Source organism: Athene cunicularia, assembly GCF_003259725.1.
Source record: "Athene cunicularia isolate RWA chromosome 3 unlocalized genomic scaffold, athCun1 chr3_part1, whole genome shotgun sequence".
NCBI lineage: Eukaryota > Metazoa > Chordata > Aves > Strigiformes > Strigidae > Athene > Athene cunicularia.
This window is the reverse complement of record NW_020799097.1, coordinates 7,839,319-7,865,191: the sequence shown is the minus strand read 5'-3', so window position 1 is coordinate 7,865,191 and position 25,873 is coordinate 7,839,319. Positions and strand designations below refer to the sequence as shown.

The following is a 25,873-nucleotide window of genomic DNA, read 5'->3' as shown; positions in this document are numbered from 1 at the left end:
CTGTATTAGTTAAAAAATGAAAGCTTCCAGACCATATCTCTGGCTCTTCAACAATCAAAACCAGACAAAGGTTTTGCTTTGAAGCAAATCACTCATGCCAAAAAAGTGCAATTAAAATATTTTCAGGGTTTCCTGTATAGATCATAAATTGAATGTAAGAACAGTTTCTTCCCTTCCTACTCTTTTCAGCACTGTTCTCATGCCTTCTTTACTATGTAACTGCCATTTCTCATGGCCACCAGCATTAAGCAAGGTAAAGAGAAAAAATTCGAATATCATATGGAAGACTTTTCTATGTCTTAACTCGTCCTTCAGTGTTTCTTTAGAATAACTTGTAATTTTTTTGTTTCATATGTTTTCTCTTCCTGGAAAGAGCCACCCTTTTCCCCTCCATTAGTCCTTCTAACCCTCAACATACTTGCTTGAGTATGTGGAAAACTAGATCATAGAGGCACAATGAAATGGCCAGTAGCGCTAAAAAAATCGTGTCAGAAATTCTAGGAACAGTATCCCCTGAGCAACCCAATCCCTTTCTAGCCACATGGAACAGTTGTAATTTGCATTATCATCAACTATTTCAAGAGAAAGTCTGGGCTAGCAGTCATAGGACAGGACTAAACAGCGGGAGATTCCAGTTGTGTTATATTCTTTGGCACTGACTGTATTCTGAGTCATCTGGCCTAAATTCTGACTAAATCCATTTACCTAGTTTCCTATTGTCTGGGTTTATGTCTTCAGAGCTGTGATTCAAATCAATGTGATTTCCTATCTGCTAGTCCCATGCAAGACTTCATAGGCCTGTGAAATTTGTGCTCATAAAAGCTGTTGAACTCCATGGCTGAGAGGTGTTATACATTTATAGTGTCATTTTATTGTTCAGAAAGGGTTTAACTTTTGAGTGTACAGCTGTTTTCCTAAGCCAAGTTAGGGTGGTGGAACAAACCATACTTTTGACTTTTCAAATGCTGATGTTTTCATATATTTTGAAATTATATTTGTTTAGAGCCAAGTTTTATTGTAATGGTTTATATAAGAATCTCTGGGGTTTTTTTCCCCCTCTCTTTTTTTTTTAACAAGTGTTAAACACTTTTGTCTCTCTTTGGATTTCAGAGAGAGTTCTTATTATTGATAGACTTTCCTGGATGCAGTCAGTTGTTCAGGCATTTCTTCAACTGTTTAAAGAAAAACAGCTGTGTAATATGAAGTGTGCTTTTAAAAAAAGGTTGGTTCAGAGGATCCATTACCCTCTACTGGAGATAAACAGAACTGCTTATTATAAATTTTGTCCTGCTCCTCACTGTAAATGCAAGGTAGAAATACTGGATTCCAAAGTTGCTTTAACATAAATACTAATTAAATTCTGGACAAAATATAATCTACTTCAAGGTACGATCTGCTTTCTGAAAGATCAGTTTACTTGGCTAAGGTGCAATACATTATAAAGTCTGAGCACACAGGAACTTTGAAATATGCCTTTCACAGCTCTTGCTACTCCTTAGAAAATAAGGTTTCATAATGGTTGCATTTCAGTTGCCTCTAACGATGTTTCTGAGTTTTATTCCACACAAGTGCTTGGTAAAATGCAGATTAGAGCCCTAGATAAAGGATATAAATATGTTGGTGGTGTTTTGAATGAAAGGTGTGACTTTGCACTGAGTAGTCAACAGTTTGGAAGATCTGCAAGACCCAACTGAGACTAGTTTGAGTCCAAACACTTCAGATCAGGTTGAGGTTAGGATTTCCACCATCTGCCAGCATTTTTGTGTGTATGGACTGAACTGTAACATTCCTGGTAAGATTGAATGGTAAGTTTGGGGAAGAAGCTTTTTTTTTTTTTTTACTTCCCACTGGTTTAAATTAATGTTATGTGAAGCCTCAAATTTTCCATCTAGAAGCATTCTCTGTTTGAGGACATACCAGCAATGGTTTAAATGATCCAAGTCTCCTAGGGAACCTCTCTTTCCTTTTTCTTTCTTGATCTTCCATAACTACATACAGCCATTGTCATTGCACTGTCTGAACACCCTGCAGTCTGTGTACATTGCCCTCCTGTTAGGTGGAGAAGTATTTTTATTCCTTTACAGGGATACACAAAAAGGCATGTGTCCAAGGTCACCTAGGAAGGCTGTTATAAAGCAGGGAATTTGAATAAACCTGAGCCTAGGAGCTTTTGAAATGCCTGTCACTTCCCAGGGAGAGGATGATAATCACCAGGACGCAACCCACTCTGGAAATGCCCCTTCAAAATCGGTGCTTCAGAGAAAGGAACATGGGACCTCTGGAGCCACTGTGAGAGAACAAGTAGAAAAAAATCCTGATGTTTAGGTCAATGAGAAGAGCATTCTCTCATAAACAGGGAGTCTTGGTCCCTGTTCCTAATCTGTTCATATAATCATATGTATCTTTACACAAAATGTGTAAATAGTGTCTGGAGCTAGGACAGAAATTCAGTTTATCTCCCTGCCATGGTGTTGCTGGGTATGGCCATTCTGTGTGCAAACAAGAGTGGTAGGCTTGAAATCCCTCAGGCTGAGAAGGGTCTGGAACCCAGATTACTCACCGCTCATCTGCAATGGAGCTGTAACAACTCACTACCTTGCTGAGCAATTATGAGTACATGAAGCATGAACTGCATGCCCATGGTTAGAACTTTGCTTTCCCAGATGGAGGCTTTCGTTATTTTTCTAGATGATCCCTTGTTCTAATGGTACTTGGAGTGTTAGTGATCTGAATCGTTCTCTGAGGCTGAGGTAGCTAGTTCTGCCTGACTGTGGCCTTAGGCTGTTAAGAGCAGCATCTGCTGTTTCCAAGAGCTTTGCAGCTCTGTTATTTCCAATATCGGCCTGTGGTAAGTATAATTTTATTTAGCACTTGGAGGTCTGATCACGAAAAGGGCTTGAGAAATATTTCACAAGTTACCGTCAAGCTTGAGATGAAAAGTCTGATGTTGTGGCTCCTAGTCCTGCTTTGGGAAAATGGCATTCAACATTCAAACTGTAGTTCCACTCTGGTCCTAGAGGTGAAAGGTTTCTACATCACACTCAAAAAGTTGCAGTCAATGGCTTGATGTCCGGGTGGAGAGCAGTGACAAGTGATGTTCCTCAGGGGTTGGTATTGGGACCGGAGCTGTTTAACAACTTTGTTGGTGACACGGACAGTGGGGCTGAGTGCACCCTCAGCAAGTTTGCTGATTACACCAATCTGTGTGGTGTGGTTGACATGCTGGAGGGAAGGGACGTCATCCAGAGGGACCTTGTAGGCTTCAGAGGTGGGTCAGATGAACTTCATGAAGTTCAGCAGAGCCAAGTGCAAGGTCCTGCACAAGGGTTGAGGCAATCCCAAGCACAAATACAGGCTGGGTGATGAGTGGACAGAGAGCAGCCCTGCAAATAAGGACTTGGGAGTAGTAGTGGATGGAAAACTGACTATGAGCCAGAAATGTGTGCTCACAGTCCAGAAAGCCAACTGTATCCTGGGCTGCATCAAGAGAAGTGTGGCCAGCAGGTCGAGGGAGGTGATTCTCCCCCTCTAGTCTGGTCTTGTGAGACCCCACCTTGAATATTGCGTTCAGCTCTGGGGTCCCCAGCGTAAGAAAGGACCTGCTCGGGCAAGTCTAGAGGAGACCATGAAGATGATGGGGGGGCTGGAGCACCTCACCTGTGAGTACAGGCTGAGGAAGTTGGGGTTGTTCAGCCTGGAGAAGAGAAGGCTCTGGGGAGACCTTACAGTGGCCTTCCAGTACCTGAAGGGGGCTACAGGAAAGGGGAGGAAGGGACTCTTTATCAGAGGGTTAGTGATAGGACAAGGGTAATGGCTTTCAACCGAAAGAGGGTGGATTTAGACTAGATGTAAGGAAGAAATTCTTTCCTGTGAGGGTGGTGAGACACTGGAATTGGTTGCCTAGAGAAGTTGTGACTGCCCCATCCCTGGCAGTGTTCAAGGCCAGATTGGACGGGGCTATCAGCAACCTGGTCTAGTGGAAGGTGTCCCTGTCCATGGCAGGGGGGTTGGAACTAGATGATCTTTTAAGTTCCCTTCCAACCCAAACCATTCTGTGATTCTGTTATCCCCTTGTGGCTCTTAATCTCAGCCCCCTCCATCATGCATCTTGTCTAAAAGTCTTTTCCATGGAGGCTTCTAAAAGCTGATCAGAAAATAGATGACAAAACTCTTCTTTCTTGAAACTGTTCTATTACTGACCTTCCAGTTCTGCTGTTCTTGGTATTGCTGCTTCTGCTTGTTCCCTGCAAAAGAAAATGGTTTGATGAGGTTTCTCTTCAGTGACACAAATGAGCACTCTTGCAGACAGTGGAGGAATCGAGTTCTCATTCTCAGTGCACATTTGTGCTTCTTTCTTTAGGAATGACCATGGAAGTGCTTGGGACCTTGATTGGAGCTGCACTCCAGGGGCAGATTGTGGCCAGTGCTCATGTCTCTCATCACTGCACTGTGAATCCCCCAGTAAACACAACTGACTCCTGGCATGACACTCCCAGCTTTCCAGACCCCTCAGATCCCCTGTCTCATCAAGTAAGTGTCTGTGGGAGCACACTAAAATCTTAGGGAAAGGGGTGGGGTGTTTCTTTAATACCATATCATATCATCCAGCCAGATGAGTATGAACATGACTGCTTTGAAATCAGTGACGCTGGAGCTGAGACAACGACCTTGTTGCAAACAAGGCTTTCCATCTGTTTCTTTGCAATCACTTCTCAGCATGACAGCAGAATTGCACTGAGGGACTTTGCGAAAGATGCCAAACTGTGAAGTATCTAGGAGGTATAATAGCCACCCCTTGTTGTCACTAGGGGCTGATTTACAGTTTAAAATAGAAGCTGAGTAAGAAAAGCTTAACTTTACCCTGCCAGAAATACCGCATCCAGCTTTGGAGTCCCCAGCTCAAGAGAGACATGGACCTGATAGAGCATGTCCAGAGGAGGGGCAAAAAAATTGTCAGGGGGTTGGAAAACGTCTCTTGTGAAGAACAGCTGAGACACTTGGATTTATTCAGTCTGGAGAAGAGAAGGCTTCATGGAAACCTTATTGTGGCCTTTCAATATCTAAAGGGGGATTATAAAATGATGGTGAAAGACTTTTTACCAAGGCTTGTAGTGACAAAACAAGGGACAATGGTTTAAAACTGAAAGAGTATAGATTTAGACAATATAAGGAAGAAATTTTTTATGATGATGGTGATGAGACACTGGCACAGGCTGCCCAGAGAAGCTGTGGCTGCCCCCTCCCTGGAAGGGTTCAAGGCCAGGTTGGACGGGGCTTTGGGCAACCTCGGCTAGTGGAAGGTGTCCCTGCGCATGGCGGGGGGTTGGAACTGGGTGAGCTTTAAAGGCCCCTTCCAACCCAAATAATTATATGATTCTATGAAAAAATGGTGACTGTAGCAGGGTTTTTCAGTTCAGCAACACTGCTTTTCAAAGTAGTTATTGCTAGGGATCTCCTGTAAAGATTAATGGCTGTTATGTGAACGAAATTCTAAGTCCTATTTGGAATCTGTATTCTTGTGAAGGTACAATGCACTCTTGAAAGTAAATGCTTGGTAACAGGCAATTAGTGGGAGCAGGGCTCAGTGGTTAACATGTGGAATGAACCTAGAGATCCAAGCTTGTTTATTTCATTTTTCACAGCAGATTTTTCCTGTAATCCTGCACAAGTAATTTAATCTCTTCATGCTTCAGTTTGCTATTTTTTGAGAAACAGAGAAGGTTTTATATCTGGGAGGAAATCCTAAAATCTGATCCAAACCTCCGTGAACACAATTTAATAGTCTTCCATTGTTTCCAGTGGTCTTGAAACAGGCCCTGAATCAAACATTACCTCGTGTAGTGGGTTTATTTCTGTGTCACTTGTGAAATCAGCAGTTTGTTGGTTCCATTTTACCAATTGCTAGATTCAGTCTTTCTTAATATTTTTTCATCTATTTCTCTATCAGTGCATGTACTAACCTGATACATAAAATTCCCCACAAAGAAGATTCCTCAACCTGAGCCTAATCTCAGGCACTTGGTGCAAATCAGCATGTATGTATACGTGTTCTGCTTATTGTAGTTGAATAGCTTTCTATTGCCACTCTTCAGGAACAGTAAAATCACAACCTAAAGGCATGATTTTATGCAGTGTTTGAGTTTGCATACCTTAGCACCAGCACTGGCAGTCCAGGAAGGGACCAACCCTCACCTCTCCCCACTCCCAGACACTATTCTCTGCCTCTGTGCTACCTGATCCTTGTTTTTTGACACAAGACATTGTAAGGCTTCTCAGAGAGCTGATCTTGGAAACTGCCTGGAGAGAGCTTGGCTGCCTCTGTAAGTGGGCATGTCATTTCATAGCTGATTAAAGTGTTTTTGAAGCTGCTTGTTAGGTAACTTCTAGTGGATATTTTAACAAGACACAGAACATCATCCTGTCTTCCTTTTTAACTTCTAGGACAATGGCTTGATGTAGAAACCACTGTGCTATTACAGCTCTGCACTGTCAAGAGGAGTAGCTTGAAAAGTTGTGGAGCAAGCTGAATTTACTGCACAGCAGATTCCCTGTCTGAATCTGCTTCGTGCCATAATCACCAACTTTCAAATCTCTTAAATGGCTTTCAAGGAAAATACATGATCTTGATTTATTTCCTTTCTGTCTAACCACATGTGCTTTCCTGTCCTTTTTGAGGTAGAAGGGAGGTGGAGAAAGAAGCTTCACAATGAGTTAAGTAGTCTTTTTATTTTGAAAAACCAGCAAAGATATATAGCCTAAAGTAGCCAGTTTGTTGGTAGAAGAAATATCTTTCATTAAACTAGTTGCTAACACTGGGAAACAATGGAAGAGCTTTCAGACACACAAACATTTTTCAGATCTGAAGAAGTGTGTCGCAGTGTGACTGGAAACTTGTCCTTTTTTTTTTTGTCAACTATATGGGTTGATTTAATTAAAGATATTACCTTCCTCATTTCACTTCCTTATTTACAAGCAGTCATAGGTTCTTTGGTTTTGGTTTGTGTGTGTGTGTGTGTGAAAATTTCTTGTTAATTTGGTTTGGTCTTTGTTTTTTCCTTCTTCCACTGTTCTGTGTTACCTTCTCAGGTTTTGTAGATGAGTAGTACCCTACCGTTGAAAACAGTCTGGATTATGGTGTCCAATTGTTTTCCATGTGGATAAGATTCTGCTCACTCCTTGTTCTTTCCTGACCTTTTTCCCAGGGTGCCCTCAGGCCTGGACAGAGGCCATAGTCTGAATGAACAACTCTAGCAACCCACCTCAACCCCTGTTACCCTGTTCTGTGAGGATCAGAATTTTTTGCCATTCACATAACCTGTCATAAATTTGGTTGGATTATAGGAGCATGCATGGCTACCGAGCCATATGTGGGAGCTGCCATTTGCCTTTTGTTCACACCACGCACAACAGAATGTGCACCTAACTGCACAATCAGCAGGAGTTGTTGGATCTTGAATTTTGGTTTTATGACTGATGGAATTTGAGTAAAAAATTGAGGCAGGATTAGGGTCTATGAACCTGACTCCATCAGTAAAAAAATATTTAGAACAGGCCACATCTTGACTGTTTCTTTTAGTGTCATTCAGTAGTATGACCCTGATCATTTTTGTCATGAGGACTAATTCTTAGCTGCTCAAGAGCACACCTAATTTAAAAGAAGACCTAGTGAATGACTGATGTTATTTTGCTCATTGTTAAAGAAAGGAAGTGGAAGAAACTGTTTCTAAGCTCTCCTGAATTTGTTACTGTAAGCTTAGGAGTGGATTTTTCCTTCTAAAACCGAAGCATGGATATTGATATAGTCTGTAGATGCACTAACAGTTTAGTTTAGGGTCAGAATCTTATTTGGCCCACCGTGAATATCCTTGATAGTTTAAGCTAAAATTACACTTGATGATGTCTGAAAGAAAGCATTTAATTCAATTTCTTCAAACAAATTAACAAATGAATAGACACGAAATATAAAATTCATAATGGAGTCCTGTCACTATCCTTTTTTTTCAGCTCCTTCTCTGCTGGCTAGGCTGCTTTTGAGGCTGCAATTACCTCATTTAAGTGAATTCAGGTATCTGCAATACTGTAGTCTGTGCAAGCCATAACCAATAGTATCAAAGTACTCTGATTTAATGTATAGCTTTGATATGAAAAAAACCCCATACCTTTATCCCAAATAAAGAATAATCACGCATTTCTTTATTTCACCATGTCCACTTCTGAAACGTAAATATCTTAACAAAAGCTATTGTCTTGAAGTTTGTCTATACTTACATGGTTCATCTGACTACCTTTGCATCTATACTGTGACTTTCTATTTGGCAGTACATTCTTGTAATTGCTTGCTTATTTACCAACTGCTTCCTAGATTTATAAATCAGTTCATTTGCAACATATAACTGATAATTTGGAATTCAGTCTTTGTATCAAATAATCATGTCATAAAGCTGTGTAACCAGTAGTTATTTTATCTTTGATAACACCGTATAAAATAAATTATTACAGAATATTAAAGCAAAATAATTTTTTAAAGCTTAATTCCAGAGTCAGTGTAATCAGACTTAGAAACAATAAATATAATCTGATGTGGGAGGTGTCCTTGGAGGCTTTGTTCCCCTGGCTAATAGCAAAGATTTCTCAGTGTGCTTGAGTATTTCACTAGATAACTGTGAAAACGAGCATGCAAGATGCCATATTCTGAAAACATTGGCATGAAAGTGTGATTTCTATAATTCATTAGAGCCTAAAGGAAGTTTTTATTATCATTATGTATAAATGCAGTAACTGTACTCATTATGCTTACATCAGTGCTGAGGACTTTCCCACCCAGCTTGAATATACAAATTGCAGTATGCATAACTAGATCAACTGGATTTACTAAAAATTAGAATCACACTATGGACGCTATTGACAGATGACTGTATAAGTCTATAGCTAGGCTCAACATAAGCAAATTTTTAAAACATTCAGGTTGTCAACACAGTAGCCCTTTTGTTCACAGCTTAATTTTTTTTTCTTTTTTCTTTTTTTTTTTTCCAAACACTTATGTGCCCTGGATTTATCCTAAAGTAGGTGTTGTTTATAAATGAACTTCAGAAGTGAACATTTTTCAGAGAGGTAAAAGACAGACAGTTGGCTGTACATAGACAGGCACTTTGTCATTTGCAGATGACTCACCAGAAAGAGACTGAAATTTTTGTAATGACTTGTCATTCTCCTGTCACAGTGTCAAACATGTTTTTTTTTCTTTTCAAAGGCAAAAGTTTATATGATTGCAGCAGGGGTCATAGGAGGTGTGTATCTTCTTGGCATTGTCATTCTTTTTCTTGGAGTAAAGGAAAAAGATGGTAAGATATATTAAAATATGCCTAGATCTTATAATAATTTTTTCACATTCATCTCTGGAAAAGATTGTTATTTTATGTATTCTGTTCTTCTTAGATCCTTATGCCTTAAATTCAGACAGAGCAATTCCTTTTTGTAAGGGGCTTGGACTCACCATGAAGCACGGTCCATATGTGAAGCTTACAGCTTCATTTCTTCTCATCTCGACAGCGGTTCAGGTAACTTCAGACTGTCTCAGTCTGTGTGTTGGCCTCATTCCAGTCCCAGCATGGGAGAGTCTGCAGCAGCTAAAATGCAAATGACCTTTGGCTGGTGACTGGAGGTGGTGATCTAAGGGGTGGTGCTTTCCCCTACAAATCAGTAGGGAGCCAGAGTCCTTTTTTGGTGCCTGGGGTCCTGAGCAGCTGGAGGTAGTTCTTTCAAACAAGAAGCAAAACCAAAGTCCTGACCATTTAAAGATGGCTTTTTTTTTTTTTTTCATAAAAGGTGAGGAACTAGTCCTAGTGACCCAGATTGGGTCATTATATGTTATCCATCTACAGTCTCCTGTGGTTTCAGTTTCTTAGAGAATGCTTTTTCTCTTCTCTCTGTTCTTCTCTATAGTGTGTGCTGCTTTAAACCATTGCCCCTTTCCTTTGCATAGGTGGCTGTGCTCAGATAGTGGCTGAACTGGTTCCCATGGAGTCTTTTGTGATGGAAGGCACTAGGTCAGAGTAAGATGGTGTTCAGAGGCCAGAGGTCTTACCTGTGTCAGAGCTAGATAGAGCTAATTTTCAAATGAGGACCTGCAGTTGAATGTGGCGCTTGCAAAATGGTGCAACGTGTCCTCCCATAGAGAGAAGCTGTAGAAGAACTTAAAGCCACTCAGTAAGAAACCTTTACTCCAGATGTCTTTTCAAAACTTGATTTTTGAGGTGTATTCAACTCAATAAATATGTTATTTTAATATGAACCTGTACATATCAGTTGAAGTTCCCTTTATTTTGAAAAGCAAATAATATTCATATTTTTGTCAACAGACTCTTAGTGAGCCATTGACCAAGTGAATATCAGGACAGGGGGCAAGAACAGGGCGTGTAAAAGAGCAGACCTGTGTTCACCAGCAGTTCTGATGAACTAGTAAGTTCCTTGGAAGCGCTTCTTAAAAGTCTGTTTGCCAAAGAAACATTGACGTTTCCCGTTGGCCTGGATTTGGGCTCAGTTAGTAGGCTGCCCTTTACAGCATCTGCCAGTCCTTGCTGGAAGGCCCAAGCATGAGAAACAATAGCAGAAGCCTTTCTGCTTACATCTGGGAGCTGCAGGCACTGTGAGCAACAGCAGATGCAAGGAGAAGATGAAAGATGAAAGGTCCCTTACGGTCCAGGTCCTTCCAGCATCCATTCATTCAGTAAGGATAGAGCGCACATCTGGTTGTTGGCAGCCAGCTACTTGCTGACAACACCCAGAGTGGAAAAGATGTTCTGTCAGTCCATATATCTTTATTTTTCTATTTGTGCAGACTGAAGGGAAGGTGTTGAGGGGAATCAGAAGCTGGAAGGTATATTGGCTCTAGTTCAGCCACCATGAGCAACCCTTGCTATTGTAATTCAAGGGAGAAACACTGACCATGGAGTTTAGTGAGTGGATTACTGGTGAGCAAAGGAATAGGCAGGTAAAGATGCACTGGTCATAATGCCAGAGCGCATTCTGCATCTAAAATGAAGGCAGTGAAACTGGGACACAAGCTAGAGAAAGTTCTGGTGATAGTGGAGAAGGGATGTAACTTTCATCCTAATTTGTATACAGATGATTGGCCACTTATAATCTAAAAGTGCACAAAGGTTCAAGAGTGGATCACAGTGCTGTGGCATGAGTATGAAATCCTCCTCTGTCATTCCAGTTCTGCAGAAATGCTGGAGGTGGGCCTGAACCATATTCTGATGTTCAGAACCCCCCTGAGTTTTGCAAAAGCATGGTGGCTGTGGCTTCATCTGTCATTATAACATAGTGCAGCTAAATCCTCCCATCCAATGAGTACTCAGACTTACGGAGCTATCTGACCCAAAGCTACACTCCATAGCCAAGGTTGTATACAAAACCAGCAGCTAGCTGCTTTTACTACAGGATGTTGGCATGAGTGTAATAGCAGCTGAAGAGAAACTTGTTTCAGAGTCAGAGCTTCTGGTGAAAGATTTATGGCGTTGCTATGGAAGAGAAAAGGCAATTTCTTGCAGTAGTCTGCAGCTGTGACAACAACACAAGGCAATTGCAACATAGGGAATAAAGCCTTTAGAAGGAATCTTCTCATAAGGCAGTTCCTGGTTTTGTCACTTTTATGCTGTATTAGGTGCATGGTTTATCTCTTGCTTGCCCCAGTATTATTGGTATGTTACTCCAGCGATAGCAAGAGAGTTACTGCTGCTTTAGATTGTTGAAAACAAAGGAAGAATAAGACTCCCAAATCCTATGTTTAACAAATCAGTCACCACCTATGTTTGGCTAGTATGGAGTGTGATGTCATTTTTGTCTTTTTTTAAATTTTCCTTTCTTTTTTGGTGGTCACCAAATGTATTCAACAGCTGGAGCAGAGCAACTTTGTCCTATTCTGTACTCATGCTGCTGATCTTCGCAATCACTTCCAGTATTTGGTGGTGACCATCTTGGTGAGTTGCACTTCTCTCCCATATCTTTATTTTGTAGCTGGTTCTCACGGGTTTTGGCACAAAATAACAGAAGACAAGAAGAGTTTTGTGTCTAGGCAGAGCTGATAAGAAGCTACACCATCTTTGCATTGCCTGTTTGAAATAAAGCTGGTGTTCCCTACTGTGCTTCTAAAAAAAGTAATGATTTGAAGGTTTTAATTCATTCCTTGTTGCTCTTACCTTTAAAGCATTTTCTGCTCCTTTAAAGGGCAAAAGCTGCTGATGGAAAGGAGATCTGGAATTTTACTTCCTTTTTCCCTTTCCCCAGCCTGACATGCTGAAAATTAAACAACTTTAATTTGTGTATTCATATACATGAGCCTTCTGGGCTATGCAGCTTGCAAGAATAAATATTTAAAATATCCAGAGATATGAAGATTCCTCTCTAAAGCAATTGGCAGTGTGATAAAAAGATCCTTTTACAGAACCTTTTTTCTTGACGTGCAGAAGTAAAATTTTACTTACATAGGTGATACTTAAAACTCAGTTACACAGTGCTCCTGCATTGCATGATTTACTTTATGATTACCAGTAGTATTAGTTGAAAACTGCCATTTTCATCCTTCTGACCAAAGCCCTTTTAACACAAGTAGAACATTTAATGTTGCATAATTACTGGGATGTGCATGTACTGCATTTTTGAAATCTTTTGTGGATGATTTGTCTACCATATAGATGTAATGTAGCAGTCATTTTCAGGGAAGCTGTTGCATGATTTCTGATGGCCCAGACACTTTGTGGAACCATCTGAGAACTTAATTTCCATGTCTTGGCCCTAGTCTCCCACCCTTTCTACATCTTTTTGATTCTTCCTTTCCCACATTATAAGACAGATGTTTTCCGGTGATTAAAACTAAAATATTGGAGAGCAAGGGATGACTGTTGGATATCTTAAGGCTCTGGAAGTAATGGACACCAAGAAGAGAGACAAGAGGCAGTAGAGTTAAAGTCAGTAAAGAGTGGAATATAACTCTAGCAATGAGATGACATTTGAACTTAGGTCAGTTGTAAGCCTGTTATTAATAGCCATATTTCAGTACATTGGTACTACATTGCCTGTAGTTGCTGCTACCAGGTGAGTATTGCAGTATGTGAAATGGTAATTAATGTTGCCTGTAAACAACTATTTCTCTTACAGGTTGTTGCTAAGAATAAACATGTGGTATGAGATATGTACTCTAAGTATATCTTAAGATAAGTGTATCTTGTGTTTCAGCTTTCTTCCTGAATGATGGAGTAGAGCTTAAGTCACTTATCTTTTGTCAGGTTTAGATAATGAGGCAAAATACATTATCACAAAGTATGACTATTTGCACTATGTTTGAATTTTAATGACCGTATCATGTATAGCTTTAACTGCTGTGGTTTGCATTAGGAAAAGGAAATTCTAAGACACTGCCTTCTGATATTTGACTGTGGAAAACTCTCTCATAGATAGCTTTTGTTTGCAATATATAATAGTGAATTAAAAAAAAAATCACTCAAAAGATGACAAGAAACAGGAATCTGTAAGTTCACCTTCCTTTCAGACCATAATGTAGTAGACAGAAAGATAGATGTCTGTGAGCTCTACAGCTGAAGAAGACAGTGGCAGCTAGCACAGTACAGATACGTTTTTTTTGTCAATTGTAGGTATCAGCAGCTGTGAGCATTCCCATCTGGCAGAAGTTTCTGCAGCGATTTGGCAAGAAGTGTACAGCATGTGGGATTTCGGTAAGCAAATCCTTTGAGAAAAAAAAATGTGCTTGTGCTCCCTTCATTTGACAATTGGAGCCACTTCAGGAGCTCTTTCAAGTGCTTATAACCTCAAGCTACATGAAATTTGCTCTATTTCAGAGTTTGTTTTAAATTGTTTTACCAAATTTCAGACAGATTCCAAGTTTCCAAGAGAAACTTTTGAGAAATGGGTTGACGCTGAAGGGAGGTCCCAGTTTGTTTAAGAATCTGCATAAGCTGTGTGTTTGACTGCTCTCAGAAGTGAATCTCAATGAGGTTTTGTAAATTCAGATCTGCACTGCCTCAGGTCGACAAGTTATCTGTTGTTTGGGGCTTGTTTTGTCTTTGTATATGGTGCTGAGTTGATTGCATCTGTAATTCAGTCACAGAGGAGGAAACAGAAGTCTGTTACACATCCTTCTCCAGAAACGTAAGAAGGCAGAAGTGCCCACATCCCTCTGAATAGAGCTGGACAGTTATTAGTGAAGTAAAGAAATAGGTGACCTGTCTGAGAAAAGAAGCCTAGTTTAACTTTGACACAGCTCAGCGAGTCTGCCCTCGTCTCTGATGGATTATTTTAAGTCCTTCACTTAGTGCGGACAGCAGCAATTTTCTGTCATCATCCTCAGTGAGTCATTGTATAGGCCTGTTCCTCCCCATTTTTCCCCTGTTTACCTTCAATTACTTATGAAAGAGGAAAGAAAAATTGCCTGCTTTCTGCACAATGAAGCATGAGGACTTGGAAATTCCAGCCTGAAGCTATATGTCAAAATCTGAACAAAGATGAAAAGTTTAGGACTGGTGAAAATTGTTGAGTATAATTGAACAGTTATAATTTTTGGAATTAAAATCTGTGTGTTGAAATGACTTCCAAAGAATCAGAAGTAATTTTAAAACCCAAGTTCCAAGTAAGCTGAATTGTTATGTGTTTTGAAGTAGGCATCTGGAATCCAAGTCTCATCCTCATTTTACCCCCTGAGCAAAGAGAATTGCCAAAAGCAGTATTGGACCATTGACTGGACCAGGGAATGCAGATTTCCTCCGTAGGAAATCTCTTCAGTCTACTTGGCTATGAAAAATGCTTTCTTCAACCAACTTGGCTCTATAAATTTAGTTTAACATGACTGGAAAGCCTGTCAGCACCTCTGTAAACATGGTTTAACTTAATTTTACAGTTGAGTTGCTTGACTGTATTATGGTCTAAGTGGGGGCTGCATTGAAAAAAAGCCACCTCTCTATTTCACCTTGTAGACATTTCTCATGGGACTCTGTGTGCTCAGTGATGGATTTTGTGTCTGGCAATGCATCACAGGGGCTTCCTATACTACCACCTTGTGTGATATGTACAACTAATCTGTTCTCCCTCACTGTGAAATAAAATCACATCATTTAAGGCTCCTGTGTTTGTCACTGAGGAATGTTCTTCTGGAAGGGAAGGAGACAGGGGAGAAAACAAGTTTTGTTTCTCCAAAACCTTACTGAGCTTTCAGGGTGAAGATGTAATTTGAAATTCAGTTTTCTGAAAAAAATACCACACTGTTCCAGACTAATTTTTCAGGTTAAAGTGATTCTATGTTGAAAAGACCCCTGAAAATGTATAGAAGGCAAGGTAGGTAGATAAACAACAAGAATCTTGGCTTCCTTTCACTGATATTGCTCCCTTTTTACTCATTTCTCCACAAGAGATGACCAGCAGTCTAATCACTGCTGAAGTATCTAAACTTCCTAGAAATTTAAAGCTTAGACGTTCTGGAATTACAGGGTCATACCCAAACAGGATCCATGATAGCATTCTTCCCATGATCAGGGTGGTGCACAGGCTAGAAATTATTCTCTTCTGTTTATTTGCTTCTGCTTCCACATGCTGTGTTCATTTAGATTATCTGCTCTGCCCTCACGGGGAAAATGTTGAACTTGCAGTCAGTAAGTTTCAGCTGGTGACTGGAGGTGAAGTTGTCATGAAAAATTTGAAGAAGTGTGGCAGCTTGTTGGTTCATGTTTTTGGCAAGGTGTCTAAAAGTGAAATATTGAGCTCTCTCACAACTCTAGCTTCCATCCCAGCCAATAACAGCTTTTGGCTGTGGGTTTGGGAGGATTTAGTAACAAATAAAAACAAATTTAAAAATACCCCCAATCTTTTCACTTCCCCACACATACTCAATTGTCTATTTGCCATCTATCAGGACCGTGCACAGCATGGAGGCATGCCCTTGGATGAATCCTGACTGTGCAGCCCCTTTTCCACTCTCCCATCCCCATTTCCACTCACATCCTAGCTGTGCCTTCTCCTGATTTGCTCTTCATAATGTGCCGCTGCACAGACCAGTACCACCTTTAGCATCCCAGCAGTGTTGCCTTCCATAGTGCTGTCGGGGAATGGATGGAAGACACATGATAACTGTTGGATATCGTTTATGACTTGGAGGGCAGCAGCCTGTGACTAGGGAGCAGGGTGCCAATAATGGAGTTTTTGCTTTACAAGTAGGAAAGAAGGAGCTGCATTAGCTGTTTATTGCAGCAGGAACACTGGCCCCATGATTGCACTACCATTGCATGAGTGAGACTTTAGGGCATTGTAGCCTCAGTCCTGCAGGTCATGCTTCTCTTTCAGTAGAAAATTACAGTTACAATGATTATTATTATCGATCTAGAATTTTGTTTAAGTGCTTTGGTTTCTGAGTGGGTGCCCCATGTGGAGCATAAGGCAGTCATAAAATTGCTTATAGGCAACATAAAATCTTGTATTGCTGGAGTGCTCTCTTGTGGTGAAATAACGATTTTGCCACAGCATTGGACTAATGCAAGGATTATCTGTCTGCGCTGGGAATTTGCAGTCAGGAAAGGTTATTTTCTGCCTCCTTAGGTTAGGAGCAAATACTTTAGATGGGAAATGCATTTAAAACATAAACATAATGGATTAGACTCCAGGACTCCCAGAATTACTTATCATACCGAACTGTAAATAGCAGTGCTTAGGGGAATCACTCTCTGTGAAAGCTCTTCTCATACCCTCAACTCCCAAGCTGCAAGTATAGAGGATTGGAACACTTAATGTTAAACTAATCCCCCATCATGAAAAAGCCCTGTAGATAAGCCCCTGGTTCTGGATCCAGTGTGTGCTGTGTCCGTGGTTCACAGGCGTGGGAGTTGGAGCATGTGATGGGTACGGGACAGCTGGGCTGTATGCATTTAGTCAGTGTTTAAAATTGTGGATTTTCAGTCCTGTAAACCCATTGCCTCAAGTTGAAGTTGAGGAAATCTGTTGGTTTTAAGTAAGTTTTTAAGTAAGAAAATTAATCCTGAGCATCTTAAATTAGTTTGGTTTTGAGGGTAGCCTTAGTGGCTTGTGCAATGTCGTGAGCATATCTGGCTCTGTTGAGTGGGAGTAAACCACATTGCCTTCCTGCTTTTAGTTATTGCTGAGTACCTAGATTGTTCTAAAGTGGTCATTGGAAATGAAGGTGTAAGCAAACTCTTCTTCATTCAAGACTCAAGATGACCTGTAAAATGGGGTATTTACAGTTTTAAATGACTACTGAATCCCTGTCCCTCCCCTGAAAATGCAGCATGATGATGTTTCAAGGCTTTGTTTCTAATAGTAAATTAAATAGTTCCACTGGCCTGGAATAGAAACGGGTGTTTGGTCACCTCTATTACTAAATTGACAGAAAAATCTTAGCACAAGCTGATTAGCAATCTCCCAAGAAGTATCTGGACACAGTTTGGGAACTAGCCCCCTTAAATGCTCTTCACAAAAGATATTTATATGGGCACACTTCTTTTGGAGACTGTGAATGTTTAGGGGTATGAATGTGTCCAGAGTCTGCCAGTTGGCCTTGTGACTGATAAACAGGCTCTTGAGACTAGTTTAATTTACTAACGCAGTTATGGCCTTAATACTGCTACTAGAGAAGGCTTGTCCTATTTTTCTCTGATTCTTCTGGATGGGTAAATACAGATTGGCTCAGGGCTCTTTGGAAGTTGCCATTTCACCAACATACTGAAGTGTTAAGCATTATTTTGTGTGAACTGTTCTGTAACACAATCTTAGATTTTGAAGGGAACAATCTGTATACCATTGAGCAGTGCATACTGGTAAGTTAAGATGTACTGTTTTTCTTCTTCCTCAGTGGATGATTCCTTTTGCAGTCATGCTAGTGACCATTCCAAACCTGATCCTGGCTTACTTCGTGGCCTTCGTCTCTGGTCTGAGCATTGCAGCATCTCTTCTGTTGCCATGGTAGGAGAATTTTACATTTGAGGTGGGGAAGGCTTATATGTCTACATTACATGCATGTACTACTGCATGGAATTTACCCCCAAAAGAGGCAGAACTTGGCAAGTCACATCCAAGAATCTTTTTCTGCTTTTGTAATAGAGACTATTTGCAATGATGTGAGTTTGGTTGCCCTGTTCTTAGCAGATTATGTAGCTACTGTAATTGTAGATGCTCTTTGTACATAAGATTATGTAGATGTATCAATAATCTAAGTAGCTATAGAACTTGTGGTAACAGTATAATGTGTGATAACAGTGGTAATCAGTTGCTTAGGTTTGGTTTCTAACAGAATTACAGGAATGACAAAGTTAGATAAATCGATTAATGCTGAGCAATTAAGAACACAGTAGAGGAAACATAAGCCAAGCCATGTCCCCCTGCTTGAGCAGTCTTCTGTTACAGATTAAATAACGATTAAAAGATTAAAAGAAATTGAGAATTCAAAGTATTTTGTTCTCGAGGACTGAAAATATGTGGGGAAAAAAACTACTCAAGGATGAGCAGGATAGGACATTTCCTCTCCAGATGGAATAATTATTATTCAGGTCAAATTGACCAGAAAGCAGAACTGTTGCTGAGAGAGCTGTTTTGCATTACTCATTTGTACAATGCCTTGAAAACTCAAGAGATCATGGAAAGATAGCTTGACATAAGCTGTCAGACTACATAAGCTTTTCTGCACAGAGGGTGAGAAGCCCTTTTTTTCCAACAGTAAATCATGACATATATTGGAAACAAAAAAATCAATTCACAATTGACATTTGAGCAGCTTCCATTCTGATTCCCTATTACCAAATTCAGTCTCTTTGAAGTAGAGAGAGAATAGGTCTCATAGGTTTCTGAAAATTTTGTTAGCTTGTCAAAAGAGTTATTTCAGAGTGAAACTGTTCAGCAATTCAGAGTCTCTCGAAATCTTAAGAAACATGTTTTTTTGTTGTTCTTTTTTTGGTATCACAACTTCTGATTGGAATGACAGTCAGTCTAAAGAATTCTGTCACCTCCCAGCGAGTGTTTGATAGTTTTTCAGAAGGTTTTCTACTTTGTAATATGTGGCCATGTGTTCTTTACATGGATTTTTGCCCTCCTGTCCAGCAGTAAGACTTTTTGAACAGATTCTTTCATGTGCATGACTACATCAATTCAATCTTAAAAACAGAGGAGGGGTGCACTCTTTCAGTAAGTTTGGACTTTAAGAAGAGATTTTGGCTTGCATTTTTCTTTTATCTTGCTCTTCTCTAGGTCGATGTTGCCTGATGTTGTTGATAACTTTCGCCTGCAGAATCCTCATCGGAAAGGACATGAAACCATTTTCTATTCTTCTTACGTTTTCTTTACCAAGATGTCAGCAGGAATTGGCTTAGGAATTTCTGCAGCAGGTCTGGAGTAAGTAACACTGTGTTTCCACTTAGTGGATCTACTCTGAAAGCGTTCAAGGGTTACTCCACCTATACCCTGTGGAGTTAATTGCCTTTTTGCCCTGAGCCTGAAAGTGCCAGCAGCTCCAGATTTCTAACCACTAAGGACAGGATTGTTATCCTCTAGGCCAGACCAGTGAGCATTGTTGCCTGCCTTAATATGTTTCAGATCAGAAAAACTGACTTTGCTTTAGATTTTCCTCTTTCCAAATAACTCGTGTAAATTTTACTGGCTTATATGAATAAAGAACTAAACATGAAAGCTCAGCAGATTAAGGTCCCCCACAAGTGATACAGCTGCTTTGTGCATTTCCCCTTGCATCTGGGTTGGTCTATGTATATGAGCTTGTAAGTCTTTACATGCTTTCAGGGGTGTCTAGTGGCCTGTTCAGGATAAAACGATCACTGATTCCTTCATGGTTTTAGGGAACTGGCCACTGATCTCAGTTAGGAACAGAGTCGTTCTCACAGTTCTGCCCATCACCTAGACCATGTCAGTTTGGAAGATGCTTTGTGATCTCCTTCCACTTTTGCCTTGTCTGTTCTGACTGTAGACAGTGAGGCTGAGAAAGTGGTCAGCCATGTCCTGCCCTGCTTTCGTGCATGACCTAGCAGAAAGGGCCTTTGCCTGCAGCTGCTAGGTTTCAGTATACATACAGCACACAAACACACTGAGAAGGGAACTTGTCTGAAATACTATCTAGCCCTTGGATCCAGGCTAGGTTTTGGTAACCAGAATGTTTTGCTTCAGGGCCTTCAGCTGAAACTGCTAAATAACAGACAGTGCTTGGCTGAACATTTTGGGCTTAGGAATTTTAGATGCTTATTGCTAACACTCTCAAACAAATCGCTGTTTGCCAATTGCATTCCAGTTAGCTCCCAGCAATTTGCCAAGGCAGATGTTTGTGGGAGAATGCAGAAGACAGAGTGATGCCAAATGAGCTGTAGCTTTCATAGGTGCATGTTTAGAGGAAAATAAAGTAATTCCACAAATTGGGAACTACAATTTGAGTATGGAAGCCCTGAATCAATGAACTGTGTGTACCTAACTCTAAGCACTTGAGTAAATTTGTCTATCTTGAGAAGAGTGCTTAAGTGTGTGTTTAAATTAAAGTTAATTATTGCTGTTGAATTTGGTCAGATTACTTGCATACTTTTAAAGTGGAGCCTAAATACTTTGCTGAATATTAACAAGAAACATAATAGATTGATTTCCTTATGTGGGGTTTCATTGTCCTCTTAGTAGTTAAATGTTACATCATAATAACAAGAAAGTACAGAGGTAATGAAGTTAATCTGAAATCAAGCACAAAGATGAGATTTGAAAAACAAGATTTGAAACCTGTAATGAGGGGAAGGAAAAGGTGAGATGTGGGGAAAAAATGGGAGAAAAGTCTTAAAGAGTTTTGGGGGAAAGGAGTGACCCTAGAAGGGACCTTCAGATGAACAACTGCCTTTTAGCTTTGTCATTTCCATTCGTTTAGGTTTACTGGATACAAACCAGGGATATGCAGACAATCAGACGATGTGATCCTCACACTGAAAATCCTCATTGGAGCAGTCCCTGCTATCCTCATCCTTGTAGGCTTATTTATACTTCTTTTCTACCCAATCACTGAAGAAAGTCGGAAAGAAACAAAGCTTGCACTTGAAGTGTTAAGGTAGGTTTAAACTGGCATCAAACAGCAGCAACATCACTGCAGTAGCCCTTGGTCATACAGGGCAAAAAATTATTAGCTACCAACATACACTTCTATATTCCTTACACCAAACCAAAACAACACTCTATTAGATGAATTAAGTGAGTGGCACCGTTATATCTCCAGTATCTTATTTTTCTAGTGTAGTACAACCTGCTTAGAGGACCATTTATCAGATATATAAGCTGCTATATTTTACTTTTTCTCTAGGGTGGCACACAAAGTACTATTGCAGTACAGTAATTCAAGCCAGAAATGAAGAATATTCTATGTAGATCAAATTTCTGGAGAAAATGTGAATAGTTGCAGTTTACTTTTCTGGAGAAGAAAATGGGATTCTGGACTGCATTCTTGGTGTTTATGGCATATAAGAAACATCCAAACCATTTAGAGGCGTAGGCAGGAAAGATTGTGGGAGAAAAAGAAAGAACAGCTTTGAGCTGTTCTTTCCCTTTTTACCCTATCACTCTCCCTTCCTCCCTTTTCCTTGCTCTCCAAAGAAAATCTTGCCTAGTTCAAAATCATCCACCTCTGTCAAATGCAACCTTGGTATACTGAGGACACACGTAAGAACAGTCTATCCTAGCAGATTGATGGATTAAATAGCAAAATATGTTCTTACTCTGTCTTCTTTTTATTATCTCAAATTATTGGAATTGGAAACTGATTTCCCTGCTAAGGGCTCAATTCCAGGGCCTAAGCATGGGTGTCTGGGACCACTTCATTGCCCTAAGGTATCAAAGATACCTGCGTGGGCTTGACAGATACAGCACAGACCTCTTGGCCACCAACTGCTGACCAAGGGGACAGGCTAAACAACCTGTCCTGACGTGTCCCTCTCTTTAGGTACTTTAGTAACTGCCTATAGCAACCGCACCTTGCTGGTGGTTCTGTTGTTTGAGATTGCCAAATGTAGCTTTCATTAGTTAGCAACAGAAGCCAGAAGTCTGTTCATATGTCATTTGTTCTGCTTTTAACAGAAAGAGCCATCAAAGCACAGAGAACCTGGATGACCACAAAGAGGACACCTCAGTCTGAAAGCTCTGAATAAAATGGCTTTCCAAATACAGTCTCACATCCCACACACAAACTCTGTAAGAGTCTTCTGGGTCATTTCTCTGCTCACGTTTTAGCAAAACGGGTAATGGATGATTCTGACACAGTCAGTAATGAAAGCAAGAGAGGACACCAGCTTACAAAATATATATCTAACTCCATGCACTGTGCTAAAAAAGACATTACAGATGTTCAGGGATGTAAGCTATTGAAGGCTTGAAGGCTTTTTTTGTTTGGTTTTCAGTGATTAATGGAAAGCTATGATCTCATGGCAACAGGAGATTCTATGGACTTGTAGGTCAAGAGAAAAAAGTGTAAATGTGATGCACCACCCAAATCTTAACTCGTGTGATATATTTCACCCTTAGAGGCGGGGTGGATTTTGAACATAATCTCTGCCTATAAATTGCACCCTAGCGTGTTTGGAAAGCACTTGGGAATCCTGAAGTACGCTATAAAAAGTTAAGATTTACTTTGTTTTGAAATGAAGAAAATCACTGATGCAGACGTCTTTGGAGCATTTTCTCGCAAAGAGTTTTTCTGAAAGAGATTTTGATGTAATTTAACTTGATATATTTTATATGAAACAGAACTTTACATTTCCCTTTACTCGAGTTCCTTGTTTCTGAAACCTGTGTACTGATCTTTGTCAGAGAATGAGTACTTAACATTTTCAAAATCAACGTCTCCACTCACGATACCCAAAATCAGCAGTGCCTTCCAAAAGTTAGACTATGCAACTCAAATTTCTATAAATTTTGACCATTAAGTAATCGCGATACTCACCCATTTCTCATGTGGTGTAGGCACTCTGCCTCACAAACCACCATGGCATAGCTGCTGAATCTCAGCTTGCACACAGTGCTTTATAATAATGACGCTACACCTGACTTTTAAATGAGGATTTTTTTCAGTCAGGGATGTCATCATGCTTTAGATACATTAACTGGAACCTCATTTCTACCCTAGATTCACACTGCTGAACGCATTTTGTAGATGAAAGGCACGCCTAACCTCAGGTACTTTCTGGAGCACTTAAGTTCAGACCTGATCATTCTGGGCTGCTTCTGTAGTGAGTGGAGATTGAGACCTCCAGAGGCTGGCTCCAAGCTTAAGCTAAAATGACTGGATTCTGAAGACGTATCTAAATCTGGAGAGGAGAGTAATAAATCCAAGAGCTGGCGGCTTCTTCGCTTTGAAGAAATTAGCACAACGCAAGGCAAGACACGAATTTACAGCCCACTGGCTTCACTGTATGACTATGTGGGAGGTTGTCTTTACTTTGTAGTAGGAAGTGCCTTTGGAGGACTGGCTGTTTGGGAGCACTTGCAGTAGGTGTCACTGGAGGCAGTGACCACCAGTAAGTAGTTTGCTCAGGGACATCTGGGAAGTGACTCATGGTGCTGGGACTGGAAACTGGGAAAGCTTTTACTGATACACTGTGAAGTAAAATCAGTGCACCCAATGAGAGTCTCACTAAGTTTAATACTGAAACCTTTTCAGGCAAGTTAAAAGTCTAAGGCCGAATGAACTGTCCTAATTCAACAAAATGCTGAATCATAAATGAGCTTTTAAGGATATATTTGGAGTGTGTATGGGTAAGGGTTAACTATGTTCAAGGCTTCTGTTGAATTGACATCTAAGGCTGGGGTTGTTTTGATTTTGGTTCTTGGACAAATCAAGATTTGTATGCCTGGGGCATGTGTTTACAACAATCTGAACCATAAGCCTGTTTACAATTTTGAGTCTGATGGAATTTGAAATAGCAGATTTACTGCACTTTGAAGTAGGTAAGTTATGTAGTAATATCGCATAACTCCAAAACATCACAGAAAATAGTTTTGGGGTGTTTGATTTATTCTGTAATATTTGTGTATTTCTTTAAAAACAACCAGAAATCCCAGTAAAGGCTGTTAATGTTTTTTTAATGGGTTATGTTTTCAGCTGCTATAAATCTGTAGCTACAGGGCAGTGGATCTGTGTCAGTTTACATAAGACGAATACTTAACCCAGTGATAAAAGGGTTGCAGAAACTGCTGGCTGTGGTTGATTGGAGTAATTAGAATGTGGCTTAAGATATTATTTCTAGATCAGTTGTGCAGTTGCCTCTAAATAGCACCACACCCAATCTGAATTCAGTCTCTTGCAAGGTAAACTTTGTTGGCTGTAAACTGTTTTTCCCTTCTCTGGGGAGACAACATGGTATTTCTCTAACAGAGATGTACTCAGCCCTCATTTTGCATATGGTAGCAATAATGGGAACTACCAAAATAAAATAGAAAGCTTCTGTAAATTAAATGTAGCAGAGTATTTTTATATATGAAAATCTCATTATTTTATTTGATCATCAATGTTCTACTTTTGTTAAGAAAATGAATATAATTTTCTAAGTAAAAAACTGGAAGATTAAGTGCAGAGTAAGACTTTTTTTGTAATTTTCTTTTTTTAGGACTCAGTGTTGGTGCTATAAAATGAATGAGCTTTGTGTGTCTCCTTGTCAGTTTTACATTATGTGTATGCCTTATGTACTTTCAGAACATGTGACTCAAAGCAGCAGATTCTTATATTGACAACAGTTCAGATTAAACGCTAATCTAATGTAAACCTCCTGCCTTGCACTGATTGGCAGTAACAAGGGCCAGGTTTACTCCCTGGGGGTTCTCATTCAAGTAATACCTAAATACAGTCGTAAGAATATGGGAGATTGGATTAAACCAGCTGGGTGCCTAATGGACAGCACTTCCCTACCTGCATGCAAATGGTTTCAACAGATGGATTTGCACAAATCGAGGAAGAAAAGAAAAGGATACCAGGGTTACATGTCGCCGGGTACTTCCCCGTAAAGCAAACCATGTCCGTTCCTTGCCCTTGCTGAAGTGCAGTGGTGGCAGCCCTAATCTGGGCTGACTGATGGGGCAGTCACTAGCCACCTCAGCCAGCTTCACCGTCCTTGTAGTTTGTGGCTAAAAATAATGTTGAAACCTCCCAAGGTTTTCCCGCCCCCCGGGCATTACGGCGGGTGACCATTCTCACCGTGGGTCACGGCTGACTGTAGCTGAGCCACCGTTCCCCAGCGGGCACCGAGGAGGAGGGGGTTGCTGTTAGCCACCGCCACCAGCTCTGTCTCCTGCTAACCATGTCTCCCGCCCTGCTGTACCCTGTCTGCCCCTGAGCTTGCTGACCTGCCACGGCTTAGGTGGATTAGATCACTTGTGCTGAGTCCCCACTTTAACAGGTGAGTAATACCACCTTGGACATCTGTCCCTGAGGAGTCCCTGCAGGCGGGGACCTTTGGTTTCAGGTCACTGGGTTTTCAGGAAGGGCTCTGTAGATTTGAGAACTAACTGCTTAAGTCACTCCTGTAATTGATAAGTATTTCTGCTAGATTCAGTCCCTGCTGCATCCTCTATTCACCTTCTGCATTCCAGGTAACATAGTCAAAGTGGACAATGTTTTAAATCCAAACCTCGGGTTTTTTGGGTTCATAGTTTGTTGCCAAAAATGACTTGTTCATCTCCTTTTCTTCTTGCCTTTCTGGGCTGTAGGTAGAAAACTTAAAATTAAATCAATGTTCTTTAGAGGAGATGTTTCACTGAGGGAAACTCAGGTCATTTAAGACCTAGTATTTGTTGTCCAGCGCTTTGAAGACAAGAAAGAGAAGGCAAGTTAGTTCAGTCTCATGCAGTA

The 25,873-nt window shown here is 40.4% G+C and overlaps 1 protein-coding gene across 1 annotated transcript in view; it reads left to right on the top strand.

Annotated features, from left to right (window-relative positions):
* MFSD2B (major facilitator superfamily domain containing 2B) overlaps positions 1 to 24,699 on the top strand; it is a 36,736-nt gene extending 12,037 nt beyond the window's left edge. Inside the window, exons 6-14 of the mRNA XM_026846438.1 lie at positions 4,361 to 4,530; positions 9,251 to 9,341; positions 9,436 to 9,557; positions 11,898 to 11,981; positions 13,653 to 13,733; positions 17,867 to 17,976; positions 19,255 to 19,398; positions 20,915 to 21,091; positions 22,111 to 24,699. Of these exons, the coding sequence (XP_026702239.1) occupies positions 4,361 to 4,530; positions 9,251 to 9,341; positions 9,436 to 9,557; positions 11,898 to 11,981; positions 13,653 to 13,733; positions 17,867 to 17,976; positions 19,255 to 19,398; positions 20,915 to 21,091; positions 22,111 to 22,168 (1,037 nt within the window). The 3' untranslated portion in view covers positions 22,169 to 24,699. The remainder of the gene's footprint in view (positions 1 to 4,360; positions 4,531 to 9,250; positions 9,342 to 9,435; positions 9,558 to 11,897; positions 11,982 to 13,652; positions 13,734 to 17,866; positions 17,977 to 19,254; positions 19,399 to 20,914; positions 21,092 to 22,110) is intronic.
* The last annotated feature ends 1,174 nt before the right edge of the window (positions 24,700 to 25,873 follow it).